Source organism: Puma concolor, chromosome A2, assembly GCF_028749965.1.
Source record: "Puma concolor isolate L17-30 chromosome A2, mPumCon1.1.hap2, whole genome shotgun sequence".
NCBI classification, from domain to species: Eukaryota; Metazoa; Chordata; class Mammalia; order Carnivora; family Felidae; genus Puma; species Puma concolor.
In genome coordinates this window covers 18,819,683-18,837,127 of record NC_141668.1, presented here as the reverse complement: position 1 = coordinate 18,837,127, position 17,445 = coordinate 18,819,683, and the positions used below count along the sequence as shown (strand labels likewise).

General features: G+C 36.6%; 1 protein-coding gene across 6 annotated transcripts in view; it reads right to left on the bottom strand.

Annotated features, from left to right (window-relative positions):
- Positions 1-17,445, bottom strand: part of CNOT4 (CCR4-NOT transcription complex subunit 4) — a 148,331-nt gene that overhangs the window by 68,064 nt on the left and 62,822 nt on the right. For all 6 annotated transcript variants that reach the window (XM_025929985.2, XM_025929987.2, XM_025929986.2 and 3 more), the window contains exons 2-3: positions 15,697-15,962; positions 1,725-1,922 (exon numbers count right to left, since the gene is read on the bottom strand). In XM_025929985.2, coding sequence (XP_025785770.1) covers positions 1,725-1,922; positions 15,697-15,870 — 372 coding nt within the window. In that variant the 5' untranslated portion in view covers positions 15,871-15,962. The remainder of the gene's footprint in view (positions 1-1,724; positions 1,923-15,696; positions 15,963-17,445) is intronic.

The following is a 17,445-nucleotide window of genomic DNA, read 5'->3' as shown; positions in this document are numbered from 1 at the left end:
GAAACAAATCACAGAATACAAAGAGGAGGCAGAAAACCTATAATCCAAACAGCAGACTGAGACTATGGCTTAATTTTAGCCAGCTTTCGGGCATTGCTCCCTATGTGCCTCCAGTACTATAGGTGACAGGACCCAGGATGTATTAACACAGTCAAGTACATGCATATCCAAGCTTTGTCAAATCAAAATAAAAGTTCCATTCATTTACTGGAATACCAGTTTCAGAAAGCACAAGTAGACTCTAATCAGTAAGATCAGTAGGAGTAAACAGAGACAGATAAAGTAAAAAACTTGCAGAGGCAAGAAGGGCCCTTTTTTCTAGTTAGAAAAAAGACAAGAGTTGAAAGGCGAAGACAGAAGGACTGGTGCAAAGTTGGAGTGGTGTTCAAGAAAATGGTCACAAGTGAAGTGGGATTCTGCCTGCCTGAGGAATTAAAAAGAAAAAAGAAAGAACTGGCTGTTGAGGTTGAGTCACAGACCTGAAATGAGCTCTCGTCCTTAAGAGCCATTGCTGAAAAGTCCTTTCCTGTCGAATTCTAGACCAACCCCATTGGTTTTGCAAAGAACCTGGTCTCCTGAAGGACTCATGCAACCCACTAATGCCAGCATCCCTGGACTTAGCTCCAAGTAATTCTGGAGTTGCCTCTATGTTTATTGCCAATGAGAAAAGCCTTCTTGGTAAGGTCTCTCTGACTTTCTCTTCTACTGATCTTGAAGCCCTTCACAACCTCAATTACACAGTAAACTTAATGTTTACACTCGTTAAATTTCATTCTTCTTGGGCCATTAGCCCACTTAGCCAAGTGTGAAGATTCCCACCTCCCTAAGCATATTCACTATAACCTTCCCTCTTAATGGGTACCATGAGGAATACTACTCCAAATTCTTCTCGAGGGGTACCTTTGGCAGAGCCCCCAAATCCAATTCTCTCCTACTCAAGTAAACACTCTGGCTGTGAATCAGCTTCTATCTGCCCTCCCATCAATCTAGTCAGCACCTCCTAATACATCAGAAACGAAAACTTAGCAGATATACTTCCAAGGGTATCAGGGAAAGTTATGAGCTCAGTGTTACTCTTACAGCACTGGTGGTGAAAGGAGAAAAAAGAGGTAATAAACAGAGGGGGTAATAAGGTCTGCTCTGCCTCCAAACACACACCACAGAACCCGGTCCATTATTTTCCTTCATCAAATTCTCCCTCCTTCCCCAAACTTGGCTTGAAATGAATGAATAAAGAATGATGGTACAGCGTAGCAGTAGTTCTCTAACTCTTCTATAAGCAAGAATTACTACTTGGGCAGGATTAAAAAAATACAGCTCTCTAGTGGGTTCACGTAGCTGCATGCCCAGGACGATCCTTACACAGCTACAGAAAAGAGGAAAGAAACAGAGTAGTCATGTCACATGCTAGCCATATAGCAGTATAAAACAATTATCCAACTTTCACAGATTATTAGCACTAAAGGAGATTTTAGAGATTTAGCTCAACCACCTCGTTTTACAACTAAAGAAAAGGAGGCCAAGAAAGATAAAGACACTTGCCTAAGATCACAACTGGCCATTGGTTGCTTAGAGAGAATTAAAAAATCATTTCCCATTCTCTCCTAAGTTTTAATAATTTCAGGGAAATCCTGGAAATAGGCAAGGTCAGCTGTTATTTCCAAATAAGATAAGTAAAAAAGAAAAAAATGTCAAGTTGAGAAAGAAAACACAAGAGGGCTTACCTCAGGGTCTGCTAGGCGCTGAGACAGACCTACAACAAAGACGAGGTTTTTTTGTACAACACGTACACTAGCCAAATGTTTGCGATTTTCTGATATTTTCTGTTTTCTCTCATTCTGTTTCTGTTTTTTCTCATTCTTTATCCTCTGCAATTCTTCCTGGGAGAGTGGTTTATAAACTGCTGGGTCTTCTGGATATGGCTTTAAGCACAAAACAAAGAAGTTAGTATTAAATATGGAAAGACGTAAGGTATATACATAAACAATGATCAAATTCTGGATGATGGGTATGTGGTTATTTGTTACATCTCCCTTTTTCTCAGTCTTTTTTTTTTTTTTAAGTTTATTTATTTATTTTGAGAGAGCAAGAGAGAGAAAGAAAGTGCAAACAGGGAAGGGACAGAGAGAGGGAGAGACAGAATCCCAAGCAGACTCTTCGTTGTCAGATGTGGGGGTTGGACTCATAAGATGTGAGATCATGACCTCAGCCGAGATCAAGAATAGGATGCTTAACGGACTGAGCCATGCAGGGGCCCCTCTCAATCTTTCAATTGCTTCAAGTATTATTTATTTAATAAATTTAAAATTATACAAGTTTTTAAAAAATATTTATCTTTTTAGAGCTTAGCACAGACTATTTTTAGCACTAAACTTAAAATACTCCAGAATTACAAAGGTTCTACAATTTAAAAAAATACAACGGTGGTATTCCGTATAGTGTCCAGCAGAGTTGACAGGAAAAATCAAACATCTAAGGTGCTGTGGAAGAGGCAAAGAGTAGAAGTTACCTCAAGTAAACTTGGCTTTATATACTATTTTCAATAAGCACTTAATGAAAACCTACTATGTGTTAGAAGATTAACGAAGTGCTTATTCTTCAATTCATTCTTAGAGGAAGATAAACGGGCAAATAAACAACAATCTGTAGGTTCTCTGGTTCAGGAGTTTGACTTTAGTTTCAACACTTAATAGCCATGTGGACTTAAGCAAGTCAATTAAATTCTATGTCTCAGTATCCTCACAAGCTGAAAATAATCTTAAAGGTGGGGGTAAAGATAAAATAAAGCAATTATTGGGGTGCCTGGGTGACTCAGTCAGTTAAGCGTCTGACTTAGCTCAGGTCACAATCTCTGAGCTCGTGAGTTTGAACCCCGCGCGTCAGGCTCTGCACTGACAGCTCAGTCTGGAGCTTGCTTCTGATTCTGTGTCTCCCTCTTGCTGTCACTCCCTGTTTGTGCTCCGTCTCTCTGTCTCAAAAATAAATAAACATGAAAAAAAATTCACAAAAAAATAAAGCAATTATTATCATGACTGGCACATAGTAATCCCTCAATAAATACTAGCAATTCCAATGTTGTAATTTTTTCCTTTTTTGTCATTATAATATTGTTTTCATTGCTACTGTTAATGCCAAAGCTAACGGTTGTCTGAATAAGAGCTGTGAACTCACACTGCCTGGCTTTGAATCTTGGCTCCTCTTTACCATCTGAGAGACCTTGGCTAATTTATGTGACCTGCCTGCCTCAGTCATCCTTTCTGTAAAATAGGAATCACAAGACTTTATTAAGAGGGTTTCTGTAAGAGTTACAAAAGGAAATACATTAAAGTGATTAAGACTGTGTCCTATACATAAGCATTCAATAAATCGGTTATTATTACTACTAATAAAAAATAGTTAATAAATAGAAGACAGGACACATTAAATACAATCATATCTAAATGTGGATACCCAGAGATCCCAGAAATAGGAAATTGTGCCTATCAGAATACAGGAGTGGGGGCTAACAGAAATGATGACCTCCAGGAAAAAAGTAGGAACAAGGTACAGTGGAGAGAGTATCCAAAAGCTTGAAACCCTGCTATGCTTTTAACATAAAGGTACTTTTCATCTTTTCCTATGTAAGTAAAACACAAAAACAAATAAAACCCCTCAAATTTGTGAACACACTCAGATTAATGCTGAAGGCAATTGAGAAAGTGAGACTTTTCTTTACGTTCCTCGGCTTCTACTGGTAATATCATAAGGTCTCCAAAAACCCTGTTCTTCAATCTTCAGACATTCTTAGTGGTCCTGCAGGATCTAAGCACCCATACCATTTGATTCCCACATTTAAAAATCTGAATCTTCCAGCTAATTGGTCCTATGTGACATACTCTAACTTCCTTGCGAGTGGGAGGCAAATAAAACAGCTGACTTGGTAATCCATGACCCGAAGTCTGTCTCTAGGATGAAATATAAAGCTAGTAGTGCACATTTTAGGAGCTCAATAAATATTTGCCAAATGAACACCAATCTACTCTCTAAAACTGAAAAGTTAGCAATGCTAATTTTCCTTTTTAAAAAGTCTTAACTTTTCTAGAGGTTTCACAAAAAGTAGGAGAAGCATGCATCCCGTGAGCGCTGCTCCACCACACACACACCACCGTAAATACCTCCTCAGCAAACCCAGGGACAGGAAACTTAACAAGCTGGTACAAAGAGTGGAGGAAGAGAGGTGGACTAACAATGAGACAGAGACACATAATCTGAATAACTGCAGAGAGTGTGACCTACAAAGCGAGCAACGATAGTACTGAAAATGATCAAAAAGAAAAACACATCTGGTCTACTTTTTGACTGAAACACATACACTAAACTTAATTTTCTAGAAATATAGCATCAGATGAAAAATTATAAGCAGGGGAGCTTTCTTTAAATATATTATTATATGTTATGTATCAAAGGAGTGTGAAGTATGTCACCTATGGAAAAGCAGTTTTAATGTGTAAAACATTTTTAATAGTGTTAATTTGATGATAAACTGCCAAACTATTAAGGTGGTTTATAAAATAAATCACTTATTTTCTAATATAATATAATATAATATAATATAATATAATATAATCACTAACATATCACTTATTTTCTTTCATCTGTGTAGTTATGGTCCCACTTCTATTTCTAATGTATCTTTATGTCTCTTCTCTTTATTTTCTGATCTGACCTGCCAAGAATTTGATTATTTTATTGGTCTTTCAGAGAACCAGCTCTAACTTTTATTGAAATATTACTTTTTTCTATTTTACCAAATTCTGCTGAATCCCTGCGCTTCCACTATCACAATGTTTAATACTCTCTTTTGGTTTCTTAACCTGCAATAAGCTCACTCATTTTTGTTCTGTTTTCCAATAAATGTATTTACAGCTTTAACTTTGCCTCCTGCTAGAAATGATGTAAACTACCATATAAAGCTTTATTGTTTAACCAATATCTTAAAAATGATAAATGATCTGCAGTGAGAAGTCCCAAGCCAATTTCTGTATAAAAGTCAAAATCCAGAGAGGTAAGTGTAAAGTCTTTGTAACAACACATGGGGAAAGAGGGACAGCATTCAAAGCCCAGGGCCAGACCAAGATGAAGACTCTTTGGGGAGATCATCTCCATGTTAAGCTGAGACCCAGGCCTGTTAGTTTCAGGATAAGAACAAACTACAGAGAAGTCAGAACAAGATAAACAAAACAAAACAAAACAAAACAAAACAAAACAAAACAAAAGGGGCATAGAAGAAAATCAGTTGTTGAAGGAGAAGTTGTTGAAACCAATCTTAGGAAGATTTGCATCCTGGAGACTTAAGGTCTTTATACTTGGCCCCACCAAAGACCATTATGCTTGAGGCATCCCTAATGGCAATGTTCACAGTATCCAGCAGAAGCCAAATCAAAGTCTCTCTAGAGGAGGGCAAACCTACCTTGGACCCTGGAGAACCCTACAAATAATTCAATGACAACAACCAGAAAGCAGGCAGGCATAGATAATCAAGCACATAAAGAAAACAACATGAACAACCACCAGTAGAAACATTCCTCACAGACTTTAGTGGAATTACTGGATACAGATTTAAAAATAATGCTTATCTGTTTAAATAAATATATGATAAACTTGAAAGTATGTGCAGGGTATAAAAATCTATTTAAGATATATCAAGCATGAAAAAAGAACAAACATTACTTCTAGAAAGGCAAAATTTTAGAATTCAATAGACATAATTTAGCAAAAGACGACCAAAAACAATTCAAACACAATATGAAAGATCAGAAGAAATAATCCATTAATGCATTAAGGAAAGAAAAAAAAAAAAAAAAAAAAAAAAAAAAAAAAAAACGAACAAAAAGCCAGAAAGGAAATTAAGAGACATGGAAGGTAGTAAAAAAAAATCTGAAAAATATTTAATCAGAGTCCCAGAAGAAGAAAGAGAATAAAGACAATATCTGAAGAGATAACTGATTTTTTTTTCCCCCAGAACTAATGAAACTCACCAAGGTACAGATTTAAGAAGCCCTATAAACCCCAAGCAGGATAAATAAAAAGAAATACACAACTGAGTTCTTCTTTTTGGAACTGGTTAATATTTCCACTGTGGCCTAAGAGTCAATTTTTGTGTTCACTACACTTGTATTTTAAAGTTTTATACTAATTTGGAGTGCCTGGTTGGCTCAGTTGGAAGTATGTGCTTCTTGATCTCGGAGTCATGAGTTTGAGCCCCATGTTGGGTGTAGAGAAAGTAAATTAGTACTTACAAATAAATAAATTAAAATAAAATAGGGGTGGTGCCTGGGTGGCTCAGTTGGTTAAGTGTCTGCCTTTGGCTCAGGTCACGATCTCATGGTTTGTGAGTCTGAGCTCAGCATCAGGCTGTCTGCTCTCAACACAGAGCCTGCTTCACATCCTCTGTCCTCCTACCCCCACCCCCTGCTCCTCTCCCACTTGCCCGCTCTGTCTCTCAAAATAAACTTTAAATAAATAAAGTTTTGTGCTAATTTGCACAAAGTTGGATGCATGTACAAACACACATATGCTTGCTAATTGTGTCATTCAATATTTTCCATTTCCCTTTATTTGGTCTACTTCATCTATCAAATTCTAAAATATAGAAGTTAGAAGTCTCTCCTTTATGAATGTGGATATAGTTTCTCCTGGTGTTTATATCAGCTCAATATACTTCCATGATCTACTGTTAAATAAATAAAATTCCATGACTTTAGGGACCTTATAGCAGTAAAAATAATTTCTTCTTTTTCTTTCTAAAATGTGTTTGATCTTGATTTTGATTATGACTAAGACCAGTATTATTGCACTTTCTTTCCTATGATTTCCCTACTTTCATTGATATTTTTCTGTGTATGTTCCTAAACAGTTCTACAAGGTTTACTGGGGAAAAAAGTAATCTCTCATTTTCTTCCTTCCCCGAACCTTTTCTTCCTTCCTTCCTCTCATTTTCTTGCTTCTCCCTAGAAATAATCCTGTTAGACTCTTAGATGATTATTTTGTCATTTACTATCACGTCATTAAATAAGATGCTTGTATGAGTGCTACTTGATCTTTTTAGTTCTAGATATTATCATATTACACAAATTGAAAGCTTTCTTTCACCCAGCCTAACCATACATTCCAACTGTACTTTCTTCTTTAACAAAGTATTTTTTTTAACTTTGTTAAATGTTTATTTATTTTTGAGAGACAGAGTGTGAGTGAGGGGCAGAGAGAGAGGGAGACACGGAATCCGAAACAGGCTCCAGGCTCTGAGCTGTCAGCACAGAGCCCAATGTGGGGCTTGAACTCGGGAATGGCAAGATCATGACCTGAGCCGAAGTCAGATGCCCAACCGGCTGAGCCACCCAGGCACCATCAATTCTGCTTTCTAGCCTTCCACCCTCATTTGGGTTAGGTCAATACTCACAATTACATTATTATAAAGTTCAAATGTTATTTATATACTTCTACCTTCAGCCATGACACAGGAGATAGCAACAGACCAGGCCTACCAGCATAATCAACTAGAAAATGAGACAAAATACATGAAATAACTGTTTTCAGACATCAAACAACAGGTACCGAACAGCAAATCTGTGTCCTCTGAGAGACGGGAAGTAACATAGATGAACACGTTGAGTGTCTGTCCCAGCGTTCTGCTCTTCTGGCACTTAGTAGACCCCTGGCTGGGCCAACAATCACACTGAGCAGAGGTGACAGTGATCAAAACCTGAAGAGGCTGAGGCAACTGAAATTTTTGGGGCAAAATATCACAAAGAGGGAAATGGTCCAAAAAGAATTCCAGAAATCTGCATAGAGGAATCCTGTGACAGCTAGTTTCCATTGGCGGCTCTCCAATAAAGATACTCTGATAGAGTCCAGGTCAATAATGAATTTGGAGAGGAAATAAAACAGAAGTAATACCAACCACGTGTAAATTTTTTCAGAATATAGAGGACGAGGAAACATTCCCTAACTCATTTTATGAAACCTGTATTACTGTGATACCAAATCTAAAAACAATATAAATAAAATCACATATAAATACCTCTCATGACATAGACATAAAAATCTTTGTGAAAACATAAGCAAATTAAAAACAAAAACAGTAGTATATCATTATCAAATGAAGTGTATCCTTGGAAGGGAAGGCTGATGCAAAAATCAATCAACCTAAAGTACCATTTCAAGAGAATGAAGGAGAAAACACATGATAATCTCAAAAGAAGCATAAAAGGCATTTGACAAAATGCAACTCCCACTCATAATAAAAACTCAGAAAGCAAGGAAAACGTCCTCAACTTGATAAAAGCCATCTACAAAAAACTCACAGGCAATAACATACTTAATTGTGAAATACTCAACTCCCTTCCCACTAAGACTGGGAACAAAGATACCTTCTATTCTTACCACTTTATTCCAATGTTATACTGGAAGTCTTAAGGCATCTATTTAACAAAATCAATTGTTCTATGTATGAACTGGAAAATCAAATTTTTAAAATACCACATGCCAAATCTCAACAAACATAAAATAGTTACAGGTAAATATAACAAAACATGCTATATACTACTCCATATGCTGAAAACTACAGAACATCGTTTTATAAATGTTTAAAACCTACAGAAATACAAAGATAAACCTTACTGATGAACTAGATGAGTCAACATTTTTAAGATGTCATTCTTCCTCAAATTGACTGGTTTATTCAATTCAAGCTCAATCAAAATCCCAATAGGTTTTTTTGGATAAAATTGCATACTAAATAAAAAGCTTATGTGAAAATGCTAAGGTCTTAAGATGCCCAAAATAAATTCTATAAAAAATAAGTCTGTGGGGGTGCCTGGGTGGCTCAGTCGGTTAAGCGTCTAAATTCAGCTCAGGTCATGATCTCACAGTCCATGAGTTCAAGCCCCGCATCGGGCTCTGTGCTGACAGCTCGGAGCCTGGAGCCTGCTTCAGATTCTGTGTCTCGCTCTCTCTCTCTCTCTCTCTCTCTCTCTCTCTGACCCTCCCCTGCTCATGTTCTATTTCTCTCTGTCTCAAAAATAAATAAAAACATTTTTAAAAAACATTAAAAAAATAAGTCTGTGGGTGGATGTGGAATGTATTCTAGAAATAAACTTACACATTTATGAGCAACTCATTTTTAAGAAAGAGTTCAAAGATATTCAACAGTGAAGGAATAGTCCTTTCTACAAATGCTCCTGTAACAATGTATCAGTAGTGGGGGGAATATCTGAATCTCTACAACATATCTGAGCCATGCAGAATACCATTACTTTTCTTTTCCTGCGCAACTTTTGTTTGCTCTGATTAGATCTGTATATGTTCATTAGTAATTCAACCACCAAATGTCCTCCAAACGTTGCAATGGCCTCACAACACATTTCTCTTTTAAAACACCAAGTGTCCTCTCATTTTTATCTTTTTGTAAACCACCGCCCCTTGCAAATTTCTGATCTGCCACATTTTGAGTTGGCTGTCCTTATATGAGGCACAGCTGCCATCTCTCCTATCATCTCAGGAATCCCATTGTAGTCTCTCTTGTGTTTGATTACCTCTTTGCTTTATCACACATACTCTCTTCATTTCTTCATGTTGGTGAGGCATATTGTGCAGTAGATTCCTGAGAGAATCTCAGGAGAGAGATGCACGGAGGGTAAAAAAAAAAATTTGAGATCTTTCAGGTCTGAGAATGTCTTTTCATGTACCTTCACAATTAACAGACAGATAAGGAGTTCTAAGGTGAAAATAAATTTCCTTCAGAAGTATCTTCTAGCTTCAAAACTTGCTTTTGAGAATTCTGAAATGATTCTGATTCTGGATGGTCATGTGTAACCTACTTTTTTCCTCTTTGGGAGCTTGCAGACTTCTTTGTTTTCAGTTTTCTGTTATTTAAAAATAAAAAAAAGTTTGTGCCTGACACTTGATAGGCCTTTTTAATCTGAAAAATCCTTTGGTCCTGGGAATATTCTTCAATCATATTTTTGAAGATAACTTTCCTTCTGTGTAACTGTGGTCTATTTCTAGAACACTAACTTATTTGATATTTAACCTCCTGGATAGATCCTCAAATAAAGCTATCTCTTCTCTCAAATACTCTACCTCCTTTGTCTTTTTGCACTGGTTTTTAAGAGATCTGCTCAATTTCACCTTCCAACTCTCTCCTTATTTCTGCTATATTTTAATTACCAGTAACAATGTTTATCCTTCACTGAATTTTTTCAGACTATCTATCTTGTTCTTATTTCACGGATGCAGTATCTCCTATTATTTCTGAGATGAAAATAATAACTTTGACAAAGTTCTCATCTCCTTGGCCATTATGGTTTCCACTGTGAGTCAGTGTTGTATGATGCTGCATCAGTACCTGTGTTCCCAGGTATTTTTCTCTGAAATGCTGCACTAAAAGAACTTACAAAGGCAGTCTAAGGAATGACCAGGTAACCTGTGACTTTGTTTAGGGAAATACTAAGGTCCTTCTGAACCCATTAGGCTCAACAACTAGGACCGAACAGAAACATTAAACTCTCCTAGTTTTTAAAACCTACCCACCTCTCTGCTTTTCAAAAGTATTAAAGCAAAGTGGACCTTTATGCAAACAAGCAGGTTTCATTTGTGAGTCCAAACCAGGGCTTCCTTCAACGAACTCCTCACCTGCACTTCCAAGTTTATTTAAATCATCTCAATTTGCCATTTCACAGTGTGACCTCTACAGGCCACTTTCCCAGCAGAGTTGGGCTATGTGTGAATGGCGGCTTCCTGGACTTCTACAAGCCTTGGCAACACTGTGCTCCTCTGCGTTAACACAACCGCTGAGGCTAGTCTCTAGAGACATACAGACTTGCTGGTCCCTGAGATGGGCTGCTTCGTAACCACAGGTGGCACGTGTGCTCAGCACACTTTCTGGCAAGGCTCAGCCGGGTCTCAGACTCCAAGACTCTCCGTGGTCTGCACCGGCTGCTGTCCATGATCCACTCCGGCCGGGAGACAAGTAGAAGCCAGGTCCAGTAGTCAGGAGACCAAGCAGAAGTCCTAGCAGTTGTGGTTACGTTAAATCAACAAGAAACCGAAAAACTTCTTCTGGGTCTGACTTAACAATAACCACCCCAGCTAAAGATTATAACTTGGAAACCCAAAAGGAGGTTGTCTCACAATTCTTTTTTTTTTTTACTTTTGGTTTTTTAAATTTATATCCAAGTTAGTTAGCATATATTGCAACAATGATTTCGGGAGTGGATTCTTTAGTACCCCTTCCCCATTTAGCCCATCCTCCCTCCCACAACCCCTCCAGTAACCCCAGTTTGTTCTCCATATTTATGAGTCTCTTCTGTTTTGTCCCTCTCCCTGTTTTTATATTATTTTTGTTTCCCTTCCCTTATGCTCATCTGTTTTGTCTCTTAAAGTCCTCATATGAGTGAAGTCATATGATTTTTGTCTTTCTCTAATTTCACTTAGCATAATACCCTCCAGTTCCATCCACGTAGTTGCAAATGGCAAGATTTCATTCTTTTTGATTGCTGAGTAATACTCCATTGTATATATACACCACATCTTCTTTATCCATTCATCTGTCGATGGACATCTGGGCTGTTTCCATACTTTGGCTCTTGTCGATAGCGCTGCTATAAACATTGGGGTGCATGTGTCCCTTCGAAACAGCACATCTGTATCCCGTGGATAAATGCCTAGTAGTGTAATTGCTGAGTCATAGGGTAGTTCTATTTTTAGTTTTTTGAGGAACCTCCATACTGTTTTCCAGAGTGGCTGCACCAGCTTGCATTCCCTGTCTCAAAATTCTTTAAGAGAATTCGCACCCTTAGATAATCTCTCATCTTTTCTATTGATCCTTTCTCGTGATCTCAGCCAGTATTATTTTGTAAATAACATTCCATATGCTAACTCTCAAATTTATATTTCTATAACAGAACCAAACTTGAATATTCACCAATCTATCCAATATCTCCACTTAGATTTCTAATAGAAACCTCAAACTTAACATGTCTAAAATTGAATTTCTGATCTTCTCAAAAAACCTATTCCTACAGTCTTCTTCATCTCAATGGCCATCCTTTACTTAACAGTTGCTTTAGTCCAAAACCTTAGTCACCATTTCTTCTACTTGTCCTGTATAGTGAATATCAAACTTTATGAATCTTTGTATGTCTGGAAAATGTTTTTTTTTTTTTTAAGTTTATTTATTTTTAGAGAGCGAGTGGGGAGGGGCAGTGAGAGAGAGAGAGAGAGAGAGAGAGAGAGAGAGAGAATCCCAAGTGAGAGAGAGAGCCCGGTGTGGGGTTTGATCTTACAAATTGTGAGATCATGACCTGAGCAGCAATCAAGCGCCACCAAGGTGCCCCTGGAAAAACGATTTATTATGCTTTTACATATGAATGAAATTGACAATTCTTCAAAGTTATTCACCCTCAAAACTTCGGGAAAAAAAATTCTCTGTAAAACAGAAACAATGGTATCAGTTTTATTCTATAGTCTATGTATTTTTCTCCCATAAGCTTTTAGAACTTTGTCTTCTAGATATTAAAAATTTCACAATTATATAAATAGATGTTAACATTTTTCAGTCATCTTGTCTCAGACTCACACAGCCATTCTAAGGACAACTGCTTTTCATGCGAAATTTTCTTCTAGTGGTTCTGTATTTCTTCCCATTCATTCTTATTTCACTGTTTCTGTAGCTTCTCTTAGCAGATTAGAAAACAGTGTATCTTTTTTATGCTGCTGAACTTTTCTTTCATGCTATTTTCTATCTTTTTTTTTTTGTACTATATCCTGCAAAAAAAAAAATAGCAAGATCTTCCAACTTAATTTGTTCTTTTTTTTTTCTTTTCAAATTTTTATTTAAATTCTAGTTAGTTAACATACATTAATTTGTTCCTGTGTTCACTCTGTTCTTAGCCCACCCATAAGATTGTTCATTTTCAGGATCTCTAATTTGCTCTTTAAAAAATGTTCCTTCTGCATTAGATCTGCCATTCTTTTTTATCTGTTTGAGAAGCATCAGTGACACTTTTAAATGTTTCTTTCTGTTGGCTTACTTATGGTAGGTTCTTTTATTTACTGCTTTTTTGTGCTTCTCTTTCATAATGTTGGTTGCCTGAAATGTCTGTTAATTCTTGGTTGTAGCAATCTTTACATGTAAGAACTCTGTCAACCAGTCTATAAATGTTATTTCTGTTTACTGCAGGATGCTCTTTTGTGACTGCAGAGAGGACAAGGTGGTGGTATATCAATAATTCATCTTCTGAGCATAGGAGGTCTTAGTTCCTCCAGGGTATCTTCATCCACCTTAAGGCTCTGACCCAAATTTATAACCAGTGTTCCAGAGAGAGAGCATCTGTCTGTGCTACATGGCATAAAAGATGGGCTGGATCCATATGCTGCTTCAGTGCAACACTCAAGCAACCACACTGATATTTTCCTTAGGATCGTAAAGGCATCACTACTCTTACCTTTTCTCAGCAGGCTTATCTTGAGTACTTGTTGAGCTAATGTTTCTTTCTTAAAATTGATCCCAATGGCCTACTGTCTTTCAGATTCTCCACACTTGCTTGTCTTCCCAGAAAGGGACCCTACTATTGATAACCAACTTTGCTAAAATTATTTTATTTTATCTTTAACATGTTTCTACTTTTTTCTCTACTTTCTAAGAATTTAAGGTGATTCTGGGTAATCCCTTAAAACTGAAGTGAATTTCTTTGAAATCTCCCCACATAACTGATTTTTCTCTAATGACAACTTAACAATTGGACTTTCTATTAAGACTCTACTTCAGGGGCGCCTGGGTGGCTGAGTTGGCTGAGCGTCTGACTTCGGCTCAGGTCATGATCTCACGATTCATGAGTTCGAGCCCTGCGTCGGGCTCTGTGCTGACATGACGGCTTGGAGGAGCCTGGAGCCTGCTTCAGATTTTGTGTCTCCCTCTCTCTCTCTGCCCCTCCCTAGCTTGCACTCTCTCTCTCTCTCAAAAATAAATAAACATTAAAAAAAAAATTAGAAAAAAAAAAAAAAAGACTCTACTTCACAGCACACCAAAAGAAAAAAAAGAGAAAGAGATAAACTTAATGAAGTCAAAAAAATTCACAAGCCTTATAGTTTTGGGCTATACTAAAAGTCACCACTTTCAACAAAATAGTTCAAACAATTATCTTCTGGGGCGCCTGGGTGGCGCAGTCGGTTAAGCGTCCGACTTCAACCAGGTCACGATCTCACGGTCCGTGAGTTCGAGCCCCGCGTCGGGCTCTGGGCTGATGGCTCAGAGCCTGGAGCCTGTTTCCGATTCTGTGTCTCCCTCTCTCGCTGCCCCTCGCCCGTTCATGCTCTGTCTCTCTCTGTCCCAAAAATAAATAAACGTTGAAAAAAAAAAAAAATTAAAAAAAAAAAAACAAAAAAAACAATTATCTTCTAACGGAATGACCGGGAACCAATTTTTAAAATATGACTAAATGTTTAAAATCTACTAACACAAATTTATTATAAACTTTGACCAAAGCTAATATTAAGGTTTCAGTTACTTTTCATTCACATTCTTAAAGTATATTAACTATACAAAAAGATACAATATATACATTATAAATATCTATTACAAATGTTATATATACTATATACAAATAAAGTATATATATAATATATATGTAATTATGCATATTATCTAACACTTAAATAGACCTAACCTTTTTTCATTCATGTAATATATACTGCATGCCCACTAGATTAAAAAACAACAACTCAATATTGCACTGCCTTCTGAGACATAATTCCTCCGGTAAGGAAATTCAGAGATAAAATAAATATCCTATTTATCTAAATAGATAAATCTAAAACACATTCCTGCTTTCTTGAGATTTGGTAGTAATGAACACAAGAGCTCTTTGAAATAGGTAAAGAGTGAAGGAAGTTTAAATCATACTAACAGACACCGGAAAACAAAGGCAAAAGAAATAGATATTTGCATTAAGCCCTAGGTCACCTTCAAAATAAAATGCAGCAATCCTACTCACTCTATTAAGTCACTCACTACACTGTAACTATTATGCCTACTTATTTAAACAAGACCCAGAAAGATTAAAACTCACAGAATTTTTTAGCCTTATATTTGAATTTCAAACCTACTGCCCACTAGCTGATGATACCTGGGGACAAGGTACTTAAAAGGCCTACTTTCAACGTACAACAGAAACAGCATTACAGCCTCGAGTTATCATAAGGACTCAACAAATGAGTAACCATTACCTTCTGAACCAGGATTTCTCTGTCATTTTAACCCATAACCTCTTTTAGTAAGCATCAAACCATCTTCCCTATTTTGTACTAGAAAATTAAAGTGAATTTCCACCCAGGTGAAAGTGTTTTTTCCAATTTCACACCATCCTACCTAAATCCACTGCCTCCCTACTCCTAATTCTCTTGAACAGCCAGTGCCGCGGATCTTTTTAATCTCTCCAGATAGGAAAACTAAAGGTTAACCAGATAGATTATGTGACTTTACCAAGGTCATACTATTTCATTGTATCTTAAAAATATAAGGCTGCACATAAAACCGCCTGATGTTTGTAGATTCTTTTAAATCTACTTGCTCATTAGGTTAAATAAATAAATAAATAAATCTACTTATTCATAAGCATGGGAGGAAAAAACTACACAAAGTTACTCTGAAGTATTTACCTTTCTACATGCAGGACAAAGCCCATTTTCATCAGTGCGAATTCGATGCCAACAAAATCGGCAAATCTGATAGCCACAGGTGCAAGGGAAAAAGTTGATATCATCTATCTCCAAGGGCTCCATGCAAAGAGGACATTCCACAGGGTCTTCCTTCGCATCAGGACTGCGAGACATCTTCACGATTATTGAACAGCAGCAAAAGTTTATAATAACTTAAGGGAGAAGGAAGTTCAGCACTGAGAACTAAACTGTAGAACTTCAAAGACCTGCATGACAAGAAACAAAACATACTGTTTACTACTGAAAATGGCATTTCAAGCATCAGGAATCATATTATCAAAAAATTTTGGAAAATATTAAATTCTGCTATCATCTCAGAAGAGATTTCAGAATGGAATTCTGAAATTTTTTTTTTTTTGAAGGTCAAAATAAAGTCTAGCATTATTCACCTTTTGGATTCAATATAAAAACAAAAGAACTTTCTTTTTTCTACATCTAGTACTAAATCACAGCACATTTTAGGGGAATAAATAATACACATCCTTAAAATACACTTTAAACAGTCTTTGACCTAAAAGTTAATAACACTGCCAACATAACCGAAGGAGTATTATAGTATTCTAAAATGTGTCAGAAAATAACTATGTTTACAAAATAAACATAAAGAAACAGAAAAGGTTTCAGTCATCTATAATTACATGTTAATATCAAACCTTTACCACAGAAAACAAAGACCTGAAACATACGCCAAAGAACCCAATGTATACAACCAAATATGTATATTATGTCAATGAAAATTTCTGGTAAAATAAGCACATAAAAAGCATTTCTATGGTAATGCTACAAAATCGTACAAAAAACAGGAAGGGGAAAAGAACCAAATAGATTCCGTATTCCAAAGTCTTTTAAAAAATTAAATAATTTTTAGGGGTGCCTGGGTGGCTCAGTCAGTTAAGTGTCCAACTTCAGCTCGGGTCATGATCTCGTGGTTCATGAGGTCGAGCTCAATTCGGGCTCTGTGCTGACTGCTCAGAGCCTGGAGCCTGCTTTGGATTCTGTGTCTCCCTGTTTCTCTGCCTCTCCCTTGCTCATCCTCTGTCTCTCTCTCTCTGTCTCAAAAATAAATAAAAACATTAAAAAAAAAAACACTAAAAAAAATTAAATGATTTTATATTTAAAAAATAAAAAAATAAACTGAGATACTCTATAAATAGTGGGTTTCAATGTGGGTTTTCTACATACCATAAAATTTCAGAATATTAAAAACCATAACATCTGAAGGGCATTTTAGAAAATGATTTGGTAATTTTTCTAAGATGTATTCCTGACAATGCCTGTGACTTCAAATTATCTCTGCATCTAGAAAAGAATATTTCAAGTGTTCCTTTTGACATGAAAGTCTTTTCTCCAAGGCTAACCCTGTAAATAAAGTCATTTTTAGAAAGGAAAAATAAAAAATGAATAAAAATTAAATAACTTATTGGGGTGCCTGGGTGGCTCAGTCAGATGACTCTTGGTTTACACTCGGGTCATGATCTCACAGTTTGTGGGTGTGAGCCCTACAATGGGCTCCAGACTGCTTGGGATTCTCTCTCTCTTCCCCTCTCTCTGCCCCTCCCATCTCTCTCTAAGTAAATAAATAAACTTAAAGAAAAAAAGAATTACTAAAATTAATTTATCTCTTTAGATTATGGACAATTGAAAATACCTGGGTAATAATCTAGGTTAAAGTCAATGGTAAATTAAAAC